Source organism: Sebastes fasciatus, chromosome 17, assembly GCF_043250625.1.
Source record: "Sebastes fasciatus isolate fSebFas1 chromosome 17, fSebFas1.pri, whole genome shotgun sequence".
Lineage (NCBI taxonomy): Eukaryota > Metazoa > Chordata > Actinopteri > Perciformes > Sebastidae > Sebastes > Sebastes fasciatus.
This window is the reverse complement of record NC_133811.1, coordinates 4,594,078-4,609,015: the sequence shown is the minus strand read 5'-3', so window position 1 is coordinate 4,609,015 and position 14,938 is coordinate 4,594,078. Positions and strand designations below refer to the sequence as shown.

General features: G+C 38.3%; 1 protein-coding gene across 6 annotated transcripts; it reads left to right on the top strand.

Moving 5' to 3' along the window:
* Positions 1-1,534: 1,534 nt before the first annotated feature.
* Positions 1,535-14,145, top strand: LOC141754584 (myelin-associated glycoprotein). Of its 6 annotated transcripts, none has more exons than XM_074613734.1 (12): positions 1,535-1,607; positions 2,092-2,179; positions 2,393-2,601; positions 3,522-3,675; positions 4,485-4,642; positions 4,852-5,005; positions 8,078-8,214; positions 9,008-9,146; positions 11,053-11,152; positions 11,458-11,476; positions 12,865-12,942; positions 13,716-14,145. In XM_074613734.1, exons 2-12 carry the CDS (start codon positions 2,131-2,133, stop codon positions 13,809-13,811), a joined length of 1,293 nt encoding a protein of 430 aa, XP_074469835.1. In that variant the 5' UTR covers positions 1,535-1,607; positions 2,092-2,130; the 3' UTR covers positions 13,812-14,145. The 6 variants fall into 6 exon arrangements, 4 of the variants coding, with proteins under 4 accessions (XP_074469835.1, XP_074469833.1, XP_074469834.1 ...); XM_074613732.1 differs by having other exon boundaries at positions 4,849-5,005; XM_074613733.1 differs by having other exon boundaries at positions 1,541-1,607; positions 2,089-2,179.
* Positions 14,146-14,938: the final 793 nt, after the last annotated feature.

The window sequence follows — 14,938 nt, the reverse complement described above, 5'->3', positions numbered from 1 at the left end:
ATATTTCCTAGTGTGCAAAAAAACAGTGTGCTTCTCTACATCAGGTTCAGGGCCGACCTAAGGCATTAGCTCAGGGGTCAGCAACCTTTACTATCAAAAGAGCCATTTTAGGCAAAAAAAAAAGAATAAAAATCTGTCTGGAGCTGCAAAACATATGAGCATTGTGATGAAGGTAACACAGTTTATAGTCTAAGTATATAGTATATAAGTCTAATGCAGTGAGGGCCAAAGTGCAAATGTACCACGGAGTATTAGGGCCACATTGAGGGAAAAAACATCTGAGATTTCCAGAATAAAGTCATAATATTACGAGAATAAAGTCATAACTTTACGAGAAAAAAAGTCGTAAAATTACGAGAATAAAGTCATAACTTACTACTTTATAATATAATGACTTTATTTTCGTAATACTACGACTTTTTATTCTCGTAATATTACAATTGTTTTTTCTCGTAATATTACGACTTTATTCTCGAAATCTCAGATTTATTTATTTTTCTTCAATGTGGCACTAATACTCCGTCGTACCGTAGACCTACAACAATGATAAAAAAAAAATTAATATGTAAACACAAAACAGTTATTCATTTCCATTTTAAAAAATTCGCGGGGAGCCACTGGAGAGGAGCTAAAGAGCCACATGTGACTCCGGAGCCACAGGTTGCTGACCCTTGGCATGGGTCATATAGGCGGTTTCCTATAGGGCTGCACCTTGCGTTGGGCGCCCCTCCTCATTTTCTGAATTGAGGTAACAAATGAACAAATAAATAAATAAAGACATACACTTGTCACCCCTGTACCTGTCTGTCTCACACTTTTGTTTATTTGTTAATAAAAGTGTAAATTGTAGTAAAAACTGAATAAAAACTTTTAAATCACAATATCAGTGACCAATTGTTCATTTGTATTGTAATAAATACAGTTATTTTATTTATGAAAATAAAAATCTTAATTTTTGTCTTAAAACCATTGTGATTTCTGATGTGTGGTACGGTTTAGGGTTCTGGGGGGTTGAACCCTAGAACGCTATAGCTAGAGCGGGGGATGGGGGCTCCAAATCTAAATTTTCGTCCATGGCACCAGAAGGGCTAGAGCCGGCCCTGATCAGGTTTGATTAAATGTAAGGGATCAGATGCCCCAATCTATTAAAAACCTAATTGTTAAGATACTCACTTTAAGTGGTATCTAGTCTTGTAGAGAGATTTGATTCTGTCTCCAAGATTTCAGCATCCAGCCCAAAACAATGGAGGTAAATGAGATTCAGCTTTTGGTCAATTTTGCCCACCAAAATGATCTGACATTCACATTATCCTCCGTTATACTATGTGTTTAGTTGGCAAATATTAGGAAGCTAACCTGCTAAATGAACACACGGTGGTGAGCATGGTAAACATTAAACATGCCAGCATTGTCATTGTGGTGTTAGCATGCAGCTCAAAGCACTGCTTTGGTAAAGTCGACTCTTAGTCTTGATTTCAAAGCGTGTTTTGAAACATCCTCAGTAAAGTTCCTAACTTCCTTTTTTTAAAAGCTCATTCCTCTTTCACTTCACAAAGACAAACACACTCAACTCTGCTCTGGATGAACTGCTCATCATCTTTTGACAGGTAAACATGAAGGATATGAATATGTGGGAAAGTTATGCTTTTCCTAAATTACTTGTTGTTTAGCTTTAATAATTCCTTACTACTAAACTTTAATGTCTGTTGATTAACTCAAATATTGTGCATTGAAAACAACAGCAAAAGGACATTTCTGGGGGGAAATTAGTGGCAATTTATCTCTGTATAAGTTTTATTTTTAACATCTTGAAGTTTGCATTGACTGAATGTATAAGGCAGAGTTAAAGGTTCAATTATTTATTTTAAGTGTTCTTTTAAGAAGTTACATTAAATAACAGCATCCACAAAATGTAATATGTTCAATTCGATGTTCATCTCAGAATTTATTTCTCTTTCAACCATTTTCGGACTAAATTAATTGTGATTTCTTTTTTTGCATCATTGCAGAAATCGTTTTCTTTCAGTACATAATGATGCAATTTGTTCCTTTTTTTCTCCCTTTTCTTTGGTTTTGTTTAATGATCAGTAGTTCATCTTGGATTTAAACTCTTCTTCTCATCCAGCTGAGATGGGTGTTGGTCTAGCGGTTGTCACTTTGCTCATCGCTCTGATGCAAGGTCAGTATTTCCCTGATTGCACACGTAAAGGATATTTCAAAAGGTGGAAGTTTAGATTTTATTTGTTTTGGGGTTTTTTTCAGTCAAATCAAAATTTATTTTTTAGTCTGGGAGAGTGAATTATTAATGAAGTTGAATGGAAGCACAGAGATTGAGTATGTGCCGTTGCTTCGTCACCTCTGCATTTTAAAGACTTGCATTTTGCCTCTCCAGGTGTCTTTTGTAAAACCTGGGGTGTGACGCAGCCCCAAAGCATCATGGGCATGAGTGACTCCTGTGTCACAGTCCCATGTCGTTTTGAGCTCCCCGACAATGAGGAAGCAAACATCGTCAACTGCTCAGATGGTGGTGTCTGGAGGAAAGGAAAAATGTCCGGTCCTGTCGTCTTCACTGCACAGAGTCCTAACTCTAACACCGTACAAGTAGGTCTCTCCCCTCTGAAGCAACACTCGAGCTACTTGATCGTATACGTTAAAGCCGTTCTTGCTTTTGGCGTGTCATTTCACGCCATGTAGTCTGTACGGACTGCAATGTAAACGCATCAGCGTGAATACGCTACGCTCAGTGCTAGTGATGTAGAATAAAAAGTGTGAAAGACTGCTTGGTGTGCGGGAGGCGAGGTGGACGGGTCCAACAAATACAGGACTTTCGGAGTTCGTGGACTAAAGTGTTGTTGAGTTATTTTAAAGTTACTTTAGTGATGTTTGTGATGTGTTTTCCGTACTTCTTTTACGTTGCTTATGTAAGTATTTAATTTAATTTACATACTTATTTTAAGCCGGACCATGATGTTTTTCCCAATCCTAACTAAGTGGTTTTATTGCCTCGGAATAACTGCGACTGTTTCATGGTAACAGCACGTGGAAAGCCTAGAATGCGTTATCATGACAAACGGAATGTCCTTAAAATGTCTTGCTATTTATACACTTAACCCTTGAGATCAGGTCGGTTAATTAGTGAGCTTTAGAGGTGTTGTTCGGTGTATTTTAGCCAGGCTAGCTGTTTCCCCCTGCTCCCAGTCTTTATGCTAAGCTAGGCTAACCACGTCCTGACTCCGTACTTCACATGAATGGTATCAATCTTCTCATCTAACTCTGGGTAAGAAAAAATGCTCACCTATTCCTTTAAAGTATAGCTATGTGTATAGAATAACCACATATACATTTTGTAAGATAACGGTGAGTTTGACAAGCAGTTACACTCACATTTTGACAATTTAGTGTAATTGTCTGCAAACTGTTAACTGTTTAAAAAACAGGAAACGAGCATCCTGATCAACCACGTCAACTTTACAATTGAGCCTGACATATTTGGTAACTAAACTTCTGATTTGTACTTTTAGGGGAAAATAGTCGGCGACCTAACAAAGAAAAACTGCACTACAATGTTCACCAGCTTCCCAAAGAACTACAGCGACGTGTACTTCTTCAGGCTCGAATGTTCAAACCACGTCAAGTTCACTTTCCCTGAAGGAGTCGACATTGACATCCGACCAGGTATGAACCGAGGAAGTCATCCGAGGCGGTTGGAAATGGTGACTTGTGGTCCTTCTGTCTCAAATTCAAGTGTACAAATATTTGACCATAAGTTATGAATCACTAAATCTTGGACTTACTGTGTGGTGACAGGAAGGTCTGTTGAAAACGAAAATTGATGAAGAGAAAAAAGATGAGACTGGAGGGGAAAAAAAAAAATCTAAATGAATCATGTTTGAATCATCTGCTCTGACAAAGTGACAAAATGAGGCAAACTTTAAAAAGTCAGAACGGAGTTTAAAATAGTGTAGATATTGTAGAGTGATAATGTTTTATTATGATGATGATTGAAACCAAGTTCGCTACTCGCAGCTCGCAAAAGCACAACTAGATGTCCGAGTTATTTTTCTGCCCTGTGTTAAACTATAAAGCGGTTATAATCAATATTTTCATGACAATGTGTAATGTGAAAGCAGACGGTCATAGTGACAAACACAAAAAGAGTTAGACTCCGCAGCTCCTCTCAGCTTCACAAGGCTTCTTTCAGCTCGTTGTTTTGGTTTTCTGGCCCGCAACTTTACTGTTCTGCTTCACTTTTCAGTGAAAAAGCTCTAAAAAAACAATCTGCACACTACCCTCAGCCTCACCTGGTGAACATAGTGGAGCATTTAGCAGCTAAAGAGACAGATATTTCCCTCAGGAGTTGGTGGAGACCAAAAACAGAGCTAAAAGAAGAGTGAATTTTGGACTTCCATCCATCAGGTGGAACAGAAAAACATGAATCCAAATTGTATTTTTCTCTAACTGTAACTGCTCTAACTTCTCGACAGAGATGCCTCCTCCCCAGCTGACCTCTGAGAGTCCGGTGTCAGAGGGAACCCAGGTGAATCTGCAGTGTTCAGTCCCGGTGCCCTGCTCCATCCTGCCCCCCTCCATCACCTGGCTCCCCCAAAACAACGCCTGGCAGGAGCAGACGCAAATGCAGCAGGTGATGGAGCACTAATGTCCTTTTCCCACTGGACAAAAAAAAACACTAACACCCATTAACGTTTGTCCTCAGTGGGAAAGATTACAATCGGCATTCATTCCCAGAAAAATGACTATGCAGTAGATTCAGTCAAAAAGTCTATACACCGTGTTTTATTTCATCAACACTTCAGTAATGTAGGTGTTTTCCTCTCTTTTTTGCAAAAGCAGAGTGAGAATCGACAGACAATCATGACCTCCACACTGACCTTCATCGCTTCAGCCGACCATCACAATCAGAGCGTCTCCTGCTCTGTCTCCTACCCGCTGACTAAAGGTGGCAGCAGCCGGCCATCTGCTACGACTCAGAGACTCAACATCCTCTGTGAGACACTCAGTGTTTGTCTTTATTTATAGGAAACCATGTAGAGGTGGACAGAGTACCACAGTGAAGTAGAAGTACATGATATTTTACTCTAGTGGAAATAAAAGCCCTGATATCTAAATCTGTTAAATCGACTGCAATAGCTTATTGAAAATGTTTTTAAGCGTGAATGTAAAAAAGAGGAGAGTTCAAAAATTTCTGAAAAGTTTCTCTCCATCACTGACAATTTATTTTATAATATGAGCTAACGATATCTGCATGTAGGTGATAAACAGTAACAACACAAGAACTGATTTTAATGATCCATCGGAGGAAATACAACTGTTACAGCAGCAGAACAGACGGACTGAAGAGGTAGAAAAAAGATAAAAGAAAGACAAAGTAAATGAAAATCAAAGAAGTTAAAATTCAGAAGCTGTGTACATTATGATGCTAGTGATTTCTAACCCAGAGCAGAGGAACCAAAGTGGTCGCAAGAGAAATCTCTGGTGGAAAGCAACTAATTTACTCAAGTACTGTATTTAAAGGTCCCGTATCGTAAAAAGTGAGATTTTCATGTCTTTTATATTATAAAGCAGTTTTAAGTGCTTTATAAATACTATTAAACTATCAAAACGCTCAATATACGGAGAAATACACATAGCCCGTATTCAGAAATTGTGCGTTTGAAACAAGCCGTTAGCATTTCTGTCCATTTGTGATGTCACAAATATACAATATTTAGACCATTACATGGTTTTAAACGTAAACATTCTAAATGTGTCCCAGTTCATTTCCTGTGTTTCAGACAGAGGGTAAATAGAGGCATATTCAGGCTGACAGTATGAGGAAAATAAAGTTTTTTTTAACATTAAAGCATCTAAACATGTTCTAGTAGAAACACAAAATACAAGTATGAACCTGAAAATGAGCACGATATGGGACCTTTAAGTTTAAATAGCAATTCCAATGTGTAGAAATACCCCATTACAAGTAAAATTCCAAGAATAATTATATTAATGGATCATTATTATCACTTTAATGTTACAGCTGATATAGGTGGGGCTAATCTCAACTACTTTATATACTGCTGTGTAGCTTAATCAATAACAATATATCATATTTTGTGTTAAATATTCGGAAGTTATCAAATAAATGTAGTGGACTAAAAAGTACAATATTTCCCTCTGAATTGTAGTGATGTATAAGTATAAATATGACAAGGGGGCAAAAATAGACGTTGCTTTGATTTAACACACAACTCCAAAAGGTTTTGGAAGCATTTCCTGAGAATTTGGTTGTTTTCTATACTAATACCCAGATATTGATGATTGATTGCTTCCTTCACAGACACATTTGACAAGTCCGTCTTCCCTTCCTTCCTCCCTGCCTCCTTCATTATGAAGAAGGCACTGACACTTATTGCCCATTAAGTTGATGAATGTGTTAGACAGTATACAATGTTGTTTGGGAATACGGTCGACTTGTTTAGACATGACTTCTTGTCTCTTGTGACCTGAAGGGGATTTTTTTTGGCACAGACGGAAGTTTTCCTCTAACCAGTCAGTGTTTGAAGAGCTGAACTTGTCTTAACTTGGCGTTGACGGATGTAACCAACCGCTGAAGTCCAATGTATGGCTGCAAGCACGACACAAGGTGCCTTTGTTACTGTACTGCAGACAGTAGGACTGTGTTTGTGATAGTGCAAGAAGAGGTACTCAGATCTTTTACTCATAGAAATACTCTGTTACAAGTAAAAGTCATGCATTCATTTCAGTACTAAAGTATTACCATCAAAATATACATAAAGTAAAAGTACTCATTATGCAGAATGATCCATTTGAGAACAATGTATATTATATCCCAGCAAACATGTGACGTCAGGAAGACGTTTAGATCATGTCTGTATAACGTCCGTCAGTCCAGACCCGCTTTTGTACGTCTGGTGGACGTGCAAGTTGGGTTCAATATTTGAACGTCTGGTTACGGGCCTTTTTGGACGTCTGTGGAGTGCAAAATGGGTTCAATATCTAGACGTCTGACTAGGACCCCTTTTGGACATCTGTGGACGTGCAACTCAGGTTGACATCAATAGTTGAACTTTAAAAAGACGTTTAAAAAAGACGTCGCAAAAACTTTCATTCTGGCTCCTCAGTGGACGTCTTCGGATGTCCACAGAGACGTTAAATTGATGCCTTTTGGATGTGTCTTTGCTCAGTGGGATAATTGGATCATAATTATTGATGTATTAATTTGTTCATCACTTTAATGCTGCAGCTGTTAAAAGAGGAGCTAATTTTAATTACTTTATACATCCCAGTCTCACCAAATGCTGTATGATTGACATGTTTTGTAAGTCATTTTGCATGTAATCACAACGCCATTCTTGCTTGTGGCATGTAATTTCATGGCAAGCAGTCCGTACTGACTGCAATGTAAATGCATCCACGTGAACATGGTAGTGCTAGTGACGTAGAATAAAAAGTGAGAAAGACTGCTTATGGTGGGAGGGGGGGAGGGGAGGTGGACGGGTCAGCCCAGTCGCACAGCAGTTCGTGAAATAGTCACAAAATTGAATGTGTTGATTCGTGCACATAGACATTTTTTTTGTGATGGTCAGAACAAAATCACTCCGTATGTGAGTGGTTTTGTTACAGGTGTGTAAATACAGGTATATTCAGGCAGACAATATGAGAAATTAATGTGTTTTTTGAACATCTTCTAGTAGAAACACAAAATACAAGTATGAACCTGAAAATAAGAATGATATGGGACCTTTAAAATGTTGTGCTATTTATATGCCTTCCCATGAGATCAGGTTGATAATTCATAATGTATTTGTTGCTTGCATTTTTTTATTGTTGATCTGAATCTGCACATTATCAAATAAATGTAGTGCAGTAAAAAGTACAATATTTCCCTCTCAAATGTAGTGGCGTAGTAATAAAGTAACAGAAAATGTAAAATACTCAAGTAAAATACAGTTTACCTCAAAGTAGAGTACTTGAGTAAATGTACTTTCCACGACTGGATTTAGCAGCAAAAGCTTGCCTATCATTTTAACACCAGATATCACTGTGTGTTTCCCAACAGATGCTCCCAGAGCCACCGTGGCAACGCTCAGCACTTCTGCTCCTGTTTCTGAGGGCCGCTCTGTGATGTTTACGTGTCGGAGTGATGCTAACCCCCCTGTGAGCCGCTACACCTGGTACAGAGCTGACAGTGGAACGGTAACAGATAATCTATTCATTTTTTATTATGTGTATGATCTTTCAGGAACATATTTATCTCACCTACTGTATGTAGCCAAAAGTATGTGGACAATGCTCTTCAGATACTTTTGTGTATTTTTAGCGTAGCTGTTTGTCAAAGGGGGGTCTTAATGCTGCAGCATTCAATGATAAATAAAAATGATATTTTAGACAATAGTACCCCGTACATGAGGCCAGGGCCATAGATAAACCATTCTCCCAGTTTGGTGTTGAAGAACTTTACTGGTCTGCACAGTGCCCTGACCTCAAACCCATCCGATATCTTGGAGAAGAACTGGAACGCAAACTTCTAGCCAGACCTTATTGCCAAATATTCAGCAATGTTCAAAAATCAGCATTAGCAGCTGATTAATGTTAATGTCTTTGGAATTACATGTTCAACAATCACACATTAGTGTAATGTTGAAGTGTTCACATGCATTTGGCCATACGGTGTTTTGTTAGGACCCCAAGTTAGATTTCTTATTGGAAACTGGCTAAACATACTATAAGAGTAGTCTTATACTCTGATCAAATTTAAGCACATCCTATTCAGTGTGCAGTAAACCAGATTCTCACAAAAATGTGAAAACGACACTTTAATTCCCATCAATCATGTCATTGGTAAACATCACACTTCTTCTCCTGTTGGGCAAACTCATGTACAGTATGTATCAAACCATCACAGAGACTTTTTGTGTTTTTTTACCCTAAAAATTGGTCTCATTTTAGCTTTTAACTGGAACATTTATCACCTCTCTCTTCATAACAGTGGACTAAGAAGGGTGAAGGAGAAGTGCTGGTCCTGCAGGTCAGTCACAATGACAGCGGGGTGTATCTGTGTGAAGCTGAAGCCCAGATGGGCACCCAGACATCCAGGCCTGTGTCTCTGGAGGTCAACAACGCTACAGGTAAACTTAGAGTAACGTAAACCAATATTAAAGCTGCAAGCAGCGATCAACGGGCCCTCGCACCTTCCTGCACGTCGGTGCCGGACACGAGGCGCCGGTCGACGCAGCCGTACATTTCTATGAGCATCAGACACTGCACGCATGAGTTACACATTATTTCCTGCGTGTAATGCATGCCGCAGGAACTGACCTATTGCAAATTGTGTAACCACTTCCTGTGTCCACCATGCGGTGCTAGAGAACACACTAAATATGCATTAAATTCCTGTATATCATGTGCAGACCACACAACATTCGCGAAGGCTCGTTCATCACTGCTTGCAGCTTTGATTAGTCAACGTCGATCCGAGGACCATTTAATCTTCTAATGATTATTATTATTGTTATTATTATTATTATTATTGTATTTTCTTGCGCAAATATGTATCTAGTATGGCTAGGAAGAGTTTGTTAAAGTACAGAGCCTGGAAATGGCCAAAATCCTCATAAAATTACACAGTTAAGTCAAAATGTCTGACTTCCTGTTGGGTTTACGGCATACCCCCAAGAGGCTTTTTTGTACTTCTCAGCATGTTAAATACACCTACATACACCTGAGGCCTGTTCTACGAAGCCAGTTCAACATACCCAGGGTATCTTCTCGTTATCTGGCTTAACTAGCCCTAACAACCGCAGTCTCGCTAAACGGTCCTACGACGCTGGTTATCAACTCGGTAAATCAACCCAGAGTTTCTCAGTTTGGTTATGAGCGCGTTCACATGAACGGGGTGTTGTTTTCAGCATCTGACCAATCACAGACATGGACAAGTCTACTGACTTGCAGACAGACAGGCAGAGAGACACATTTTACAAAGGAAGAGTAAACTATATTAGACAAATACGAAGAAGTTAAACTCTTAATCCAGACTAAAAGTAACACAGTTGAAGCTGCCAAATGCAGGAAGGACAGCTGGTGAAAGAAAAAACTTAACAGACTTATTAATTTAATGAAACACTCAAAAGTCGGACATAGTCGTCTAGATTTAAATAGCTATAAGAAATGTTATATATGAATGGGTTATACCTCATGATGAACAATAACATATGTGGGGCGTGTATGACCATTTGAACCTTCTTTCAGGTGCGTCCGCGTGTCTAGTGATGCGAAACGGACTAAAGACCAAGTAAAAAAAATAAGTATAAAAATATAATTCAAAGCGGTAAACACCCACAACATAAATCCATCGGTCCTTCCTGCATTTGTCAGTTTAAACTGTGTTGTTTATAGCCTGGATTATGACTTAAACTTCTTCGTATTTGTGTAATATTACCATACGATCACTGCATTGAGCTCTGATTGGTCAGTAAGTGGTGCTTTTATACCAGTTGATCTCTTATCTGGAACATAACCTGCTCCGGAGCAGGTCAGCTGTTCAGCATCAGTTACCATGGCGATCTACCCCGGTAAGAAGTGATCCACCTTCGTAGGACGGAAATCCCTGAAGGGTTAACCCTGAAGTTACCCCGATAACCCCAAAACCTTGCTTCATAGAACAGGCCTCTGGTGAAACCACAATGAGGGGCTCAATTTTAGAAATTTTGTAGGGGACGCTTTCAAGCCATTTTGTCACATTCGACAACTTCACACATTCATTCAGTTTTCGAGCACCTAAAGCCTCTAAAAACAGCAATTAATTCGCCTGAATAATAAGAATAAGAATAAGAATAAGAATAAGAATAAGAATAAGAAACATTACAGAATGAATTTGTGTTATCAAGTTTATGTACAAATTCTTTGAACCTTTAGCGAGCCACTCAGAAACGGGCCCAAAAAAAGGACAGCCCTACTGATAAGAGTTTTCTTATTAATTTTCTGACTCTTAGTTTGTTGTCTGTTGTTCTGTTGTGTTTTAATCCTGTTTGTCAGGCAGCAGCGAGTGTGTTGTGGTGATTCCCTACATTATATGTGGACTGGTGATGGCCCTCTACGTCATGACCGTTGCTGTGGATGTGTACAAGTTTCAAAGGTAAGAATGTAGTTTTTGCCATTTTGACCTTCTCGTTTCCCTCCTCCACATCTCCCCTTACATGCCTAAAGGATTGTTTTGGCTGTATCACTTTCTGTTCCTGGGAAACCAAAGTTTCCTTTAATGTGATATTCCATCAAGATATTGTAGTTTACTGTAATTATTAGACACTCCCAGTTGTTGAAAACAACTTTGGTTGGTGTTGAACAGAACTTGATCTGCATCTCGGTGCTCTGCCAACACAAATCTTTCCTTGTAATTTTGGCTAACATTCCTTCTCTGTTTGTGTTTCTCCTCATCCCAAGTATTTCCAGACGTCTGAAGGTAAGCGGAAATTTTTCACCTCAAACAGAGAAAGTGACAGGCTGCCAGACAGAAAGATAAAAGAACCCCCGCACAGCGCTAATAGATCTGATAAGGAGTTTTGACATCCTCTGCATGTCACGGTCTAGTCACTGTCTCGTCTCGCTGACATCCTTCATCCTTTCTGTTTGACTGAAAAAGGAAGTCACGGTGACTAACAGTGAAACATGCGATACGTCGTTTTTCCTTTTAAAAAGTGAGTCTCTTCCCTGCAGTGCTCACTAAATAAACAATCCTGGTCTAATTGGTTTTGAAAATACACAAGCACAGGCAAATATAAATACACAACATGTGTTTTGTGCATGATAAGTGAGATAAACAGTTTTCCTAATAAGAAAGGACCACGTGCAGGAGACATGATTAAGAAAAGACACAATGCTTATATTTTCTGTCAAAGTATTCTGGGGGCAGCAATAGCTCAGTCTATAGGGACTTGGAAACCAGAGGGTCGCCGGTTCAAATCCCCGCATGGACCAAGTTCTGATTGTGAACTTGTCGCTGGAGAGATGCCAGTTTGCCTCTTGGTGCCTTGAGCAAGGCACCAAACCCCCCAACTGCTCGGGGCGCCTGTCAGGGACTCTGACATCTCTCCATTAATGCATGTAGGTCCTGTTTGTGCATGTGTGTGTATTTCGGGCCTGTGTGTACTATGTAATATGTAAAATATAACATAGTGAAAAAAATGAAAAGTGCCTTTCTTCTTCTTCTTCTTCTTCTTCTTCTTCTTCTTCTTCTTCTTGTTCTGCTTCTTCTTCTGCTTCTTCTTCACATAACTGTCTTCAACAATTACTGAAGATGTTTTAGATGCCTGATCTTTTCTCAACATATGTGCAAAAAGAAATGCTATTTTGAGCACAGACGTTCATTCGTTACCTCTGGAAACGGTTTATCTAACCTCAAGGTCAGATTTAAGGTAAGATAAGATAAAATCAGATATTCCTTTATTAGTCCAGCAGTGGGGAAATTTGCAATACCCATCAAGATTTACTCATTTCATCACAACAACTGTAAATCAATCATATGGTACAACATAAACACAGTTTACTTTCCTTTTACTTCCTCTTTTTTTCTAACAGTAAGCAACTCTTTCGACATTAGATAGAGTAGTGAAATTCAGTCGTGGTGTCTAATATTGCTCTCACATCCGGAAATACTGAATTCATGCTCAATATACACATCCAATACCGCAGTTAGAGTTGTTTATAGCTCCTTTAACCTCAACTTTCCCAAAGTTATAGTCTACAAGTATAACTTTGAATACGGTTAATTTACGTCTGTAGCTGGGTTGTCGATAATGATAATGTCGTCAACTGGATTAATACGATTTCTTTCTTTTTTATTTTTTGCAGCAGATTGAGTTGAAGGGGCAACACACCTATGCAGATCTGATGACCTGCAGTGCAGCCTCTGACTATGACCGACTCCAGGTATCTACAAACCTTATACCGTATACATATTTAATAAAATGATAGATCCATATCTGAAAAGTGAAGCCAGTGCTGAATTGCCTTAAAGGTCCCATATTATGCTCATTTTCAGGATCATACTTGTATTTTGTGTTTCTACAAGAACATGTTTACATGCTATAATGTTAAAAAAAAACTTTATTTTCCTCATACTGTCTGCCTGAATAAACCTGTATTTACCCTCTGTCTTAAACGCTCTGTTTTAGTGCATTTCGACAGAATTGCGACGAAATTGCAACATACACATATAAGGAAAAAACTGGGACACATTTAGAATGTTTACGTTTAAATCTGTGTCAAGGGTCTAAATATTGTATATTTGTGACATCACAAATGGACAGAAATCCTGACAGCTTGTTTCAAATGCAGAGTTTCTGAATACGGGCTGTGTGTATTTCCCTGTGGATTGAGCGCTTCGATACTTTCACAGTATTTATATAGGACTTAGGCCTGCTTTATAATAAAAACAACATGAAAATCTCACTTTTTTATAATATGGGACCTTTAACATGTTTTATTAACATGACATAAAGATCTAAAAATAAATCCCATTGAGTGTCAACAAATATCTAAAACTGATTTTTTTTTTAATTTCTTGTATTGTTTTGGAGGGTTTTTTGGTCAATATAAATACATTTAAATCATGCAACAGTATGAAGTTTTATATAACTATCTGTGTGTTCCTGTCTTCTAATGTGTGTGGGTTTTTTTTTGGTTTTTTTTATCCCAACAAGCCTCGACAGCGTAAACCGATGCCCTCTCCTGACTATGAGAACCCCATCGCCCTGCAAGCCACATTCAAAAATCAACCGTCGCCAAAGAGGACCTGAAGGAATGGGTTAAAGTTCTCATTCAAATATGCATGTTAAAGCTTCAAATTTAAATATTATATAGATTTTGTGTCCGGAAATGTCTTCTCCATATTCTTTATCCACTTGTTTCAAGCATTCTTTGAAGCCTTGTCATGCTTATATCTAGTTTTTGGTAAACTTCTACTGTAGATGTCTCACACATACTTCATCACATGTCCTGTTATTCATCATTATATCTTTGGAAAATATTTTATCTGGAAACTGGAATTTACATGTGAATAAGGGGTCCCTGTTAGGCCAGTGAGATTAAGATGGACCTCTAAGGGGAAAATAAATACTTTTAAGAGGTTAAGACTCCTTTATTTTTTATAATTCCTTCTCTACTCTTAACAAAATATCCTTTCGGCTCATTTGTGATGATCTGAAGCTTAAAGTTTTAGGACATTTTCAGACTTTTGGGTTAAGAGGTTATGCTGACGTTAATACGCAGCGTCATTTTCCACACACAACTTCAGTCAGACTGCTTCAAAGGGTCTTCTGTACGACACACTAAAATGGTGATGTCACTTCTGCCTCATTAATTTCCACTTTGAGCTCTTTGATCTGCGAAGTGACACATAATCTTTGGTAATTTACTGGTGCACATGAAAACAGCTTATGTTGTGAAATAGAATTGTCAACTAATCAGCAGACAATGTGTTGATGGTTCACTGAGATGCTTGCCAGATGCACGGGTGTTAACTTAATATTTACTTTTCCCCCACTTAAATACTATTAACAGACATTTTTATCCAAACAAAACGTGGACACTAACATAGTGAATTTTTACTCAGTTGTGATTTTGATGTTGTGTATTGCAAAAATTATTTGTAATATAATTTTCTATATTTAATTATGTATTTCAATATATATTGCTTGAAGTTTATTTTCAAGCTTTCAGTTTTTTGACCAGTTTATATTTATTTATTTATTTATTTATTTATTTATTTATTTATTTTTGTGATGTCACCCATTGGTTTGTGGACTGTCGTTTTGAAGCTTCGAGTTTGACATTTCGGCCGTCGCCATCTTGGTTTTTTTTGCAACCAGAAGGGACACGAGAGGGTGAAGCTAAGTACCACCGAATGCTATAAATAAGACACTTT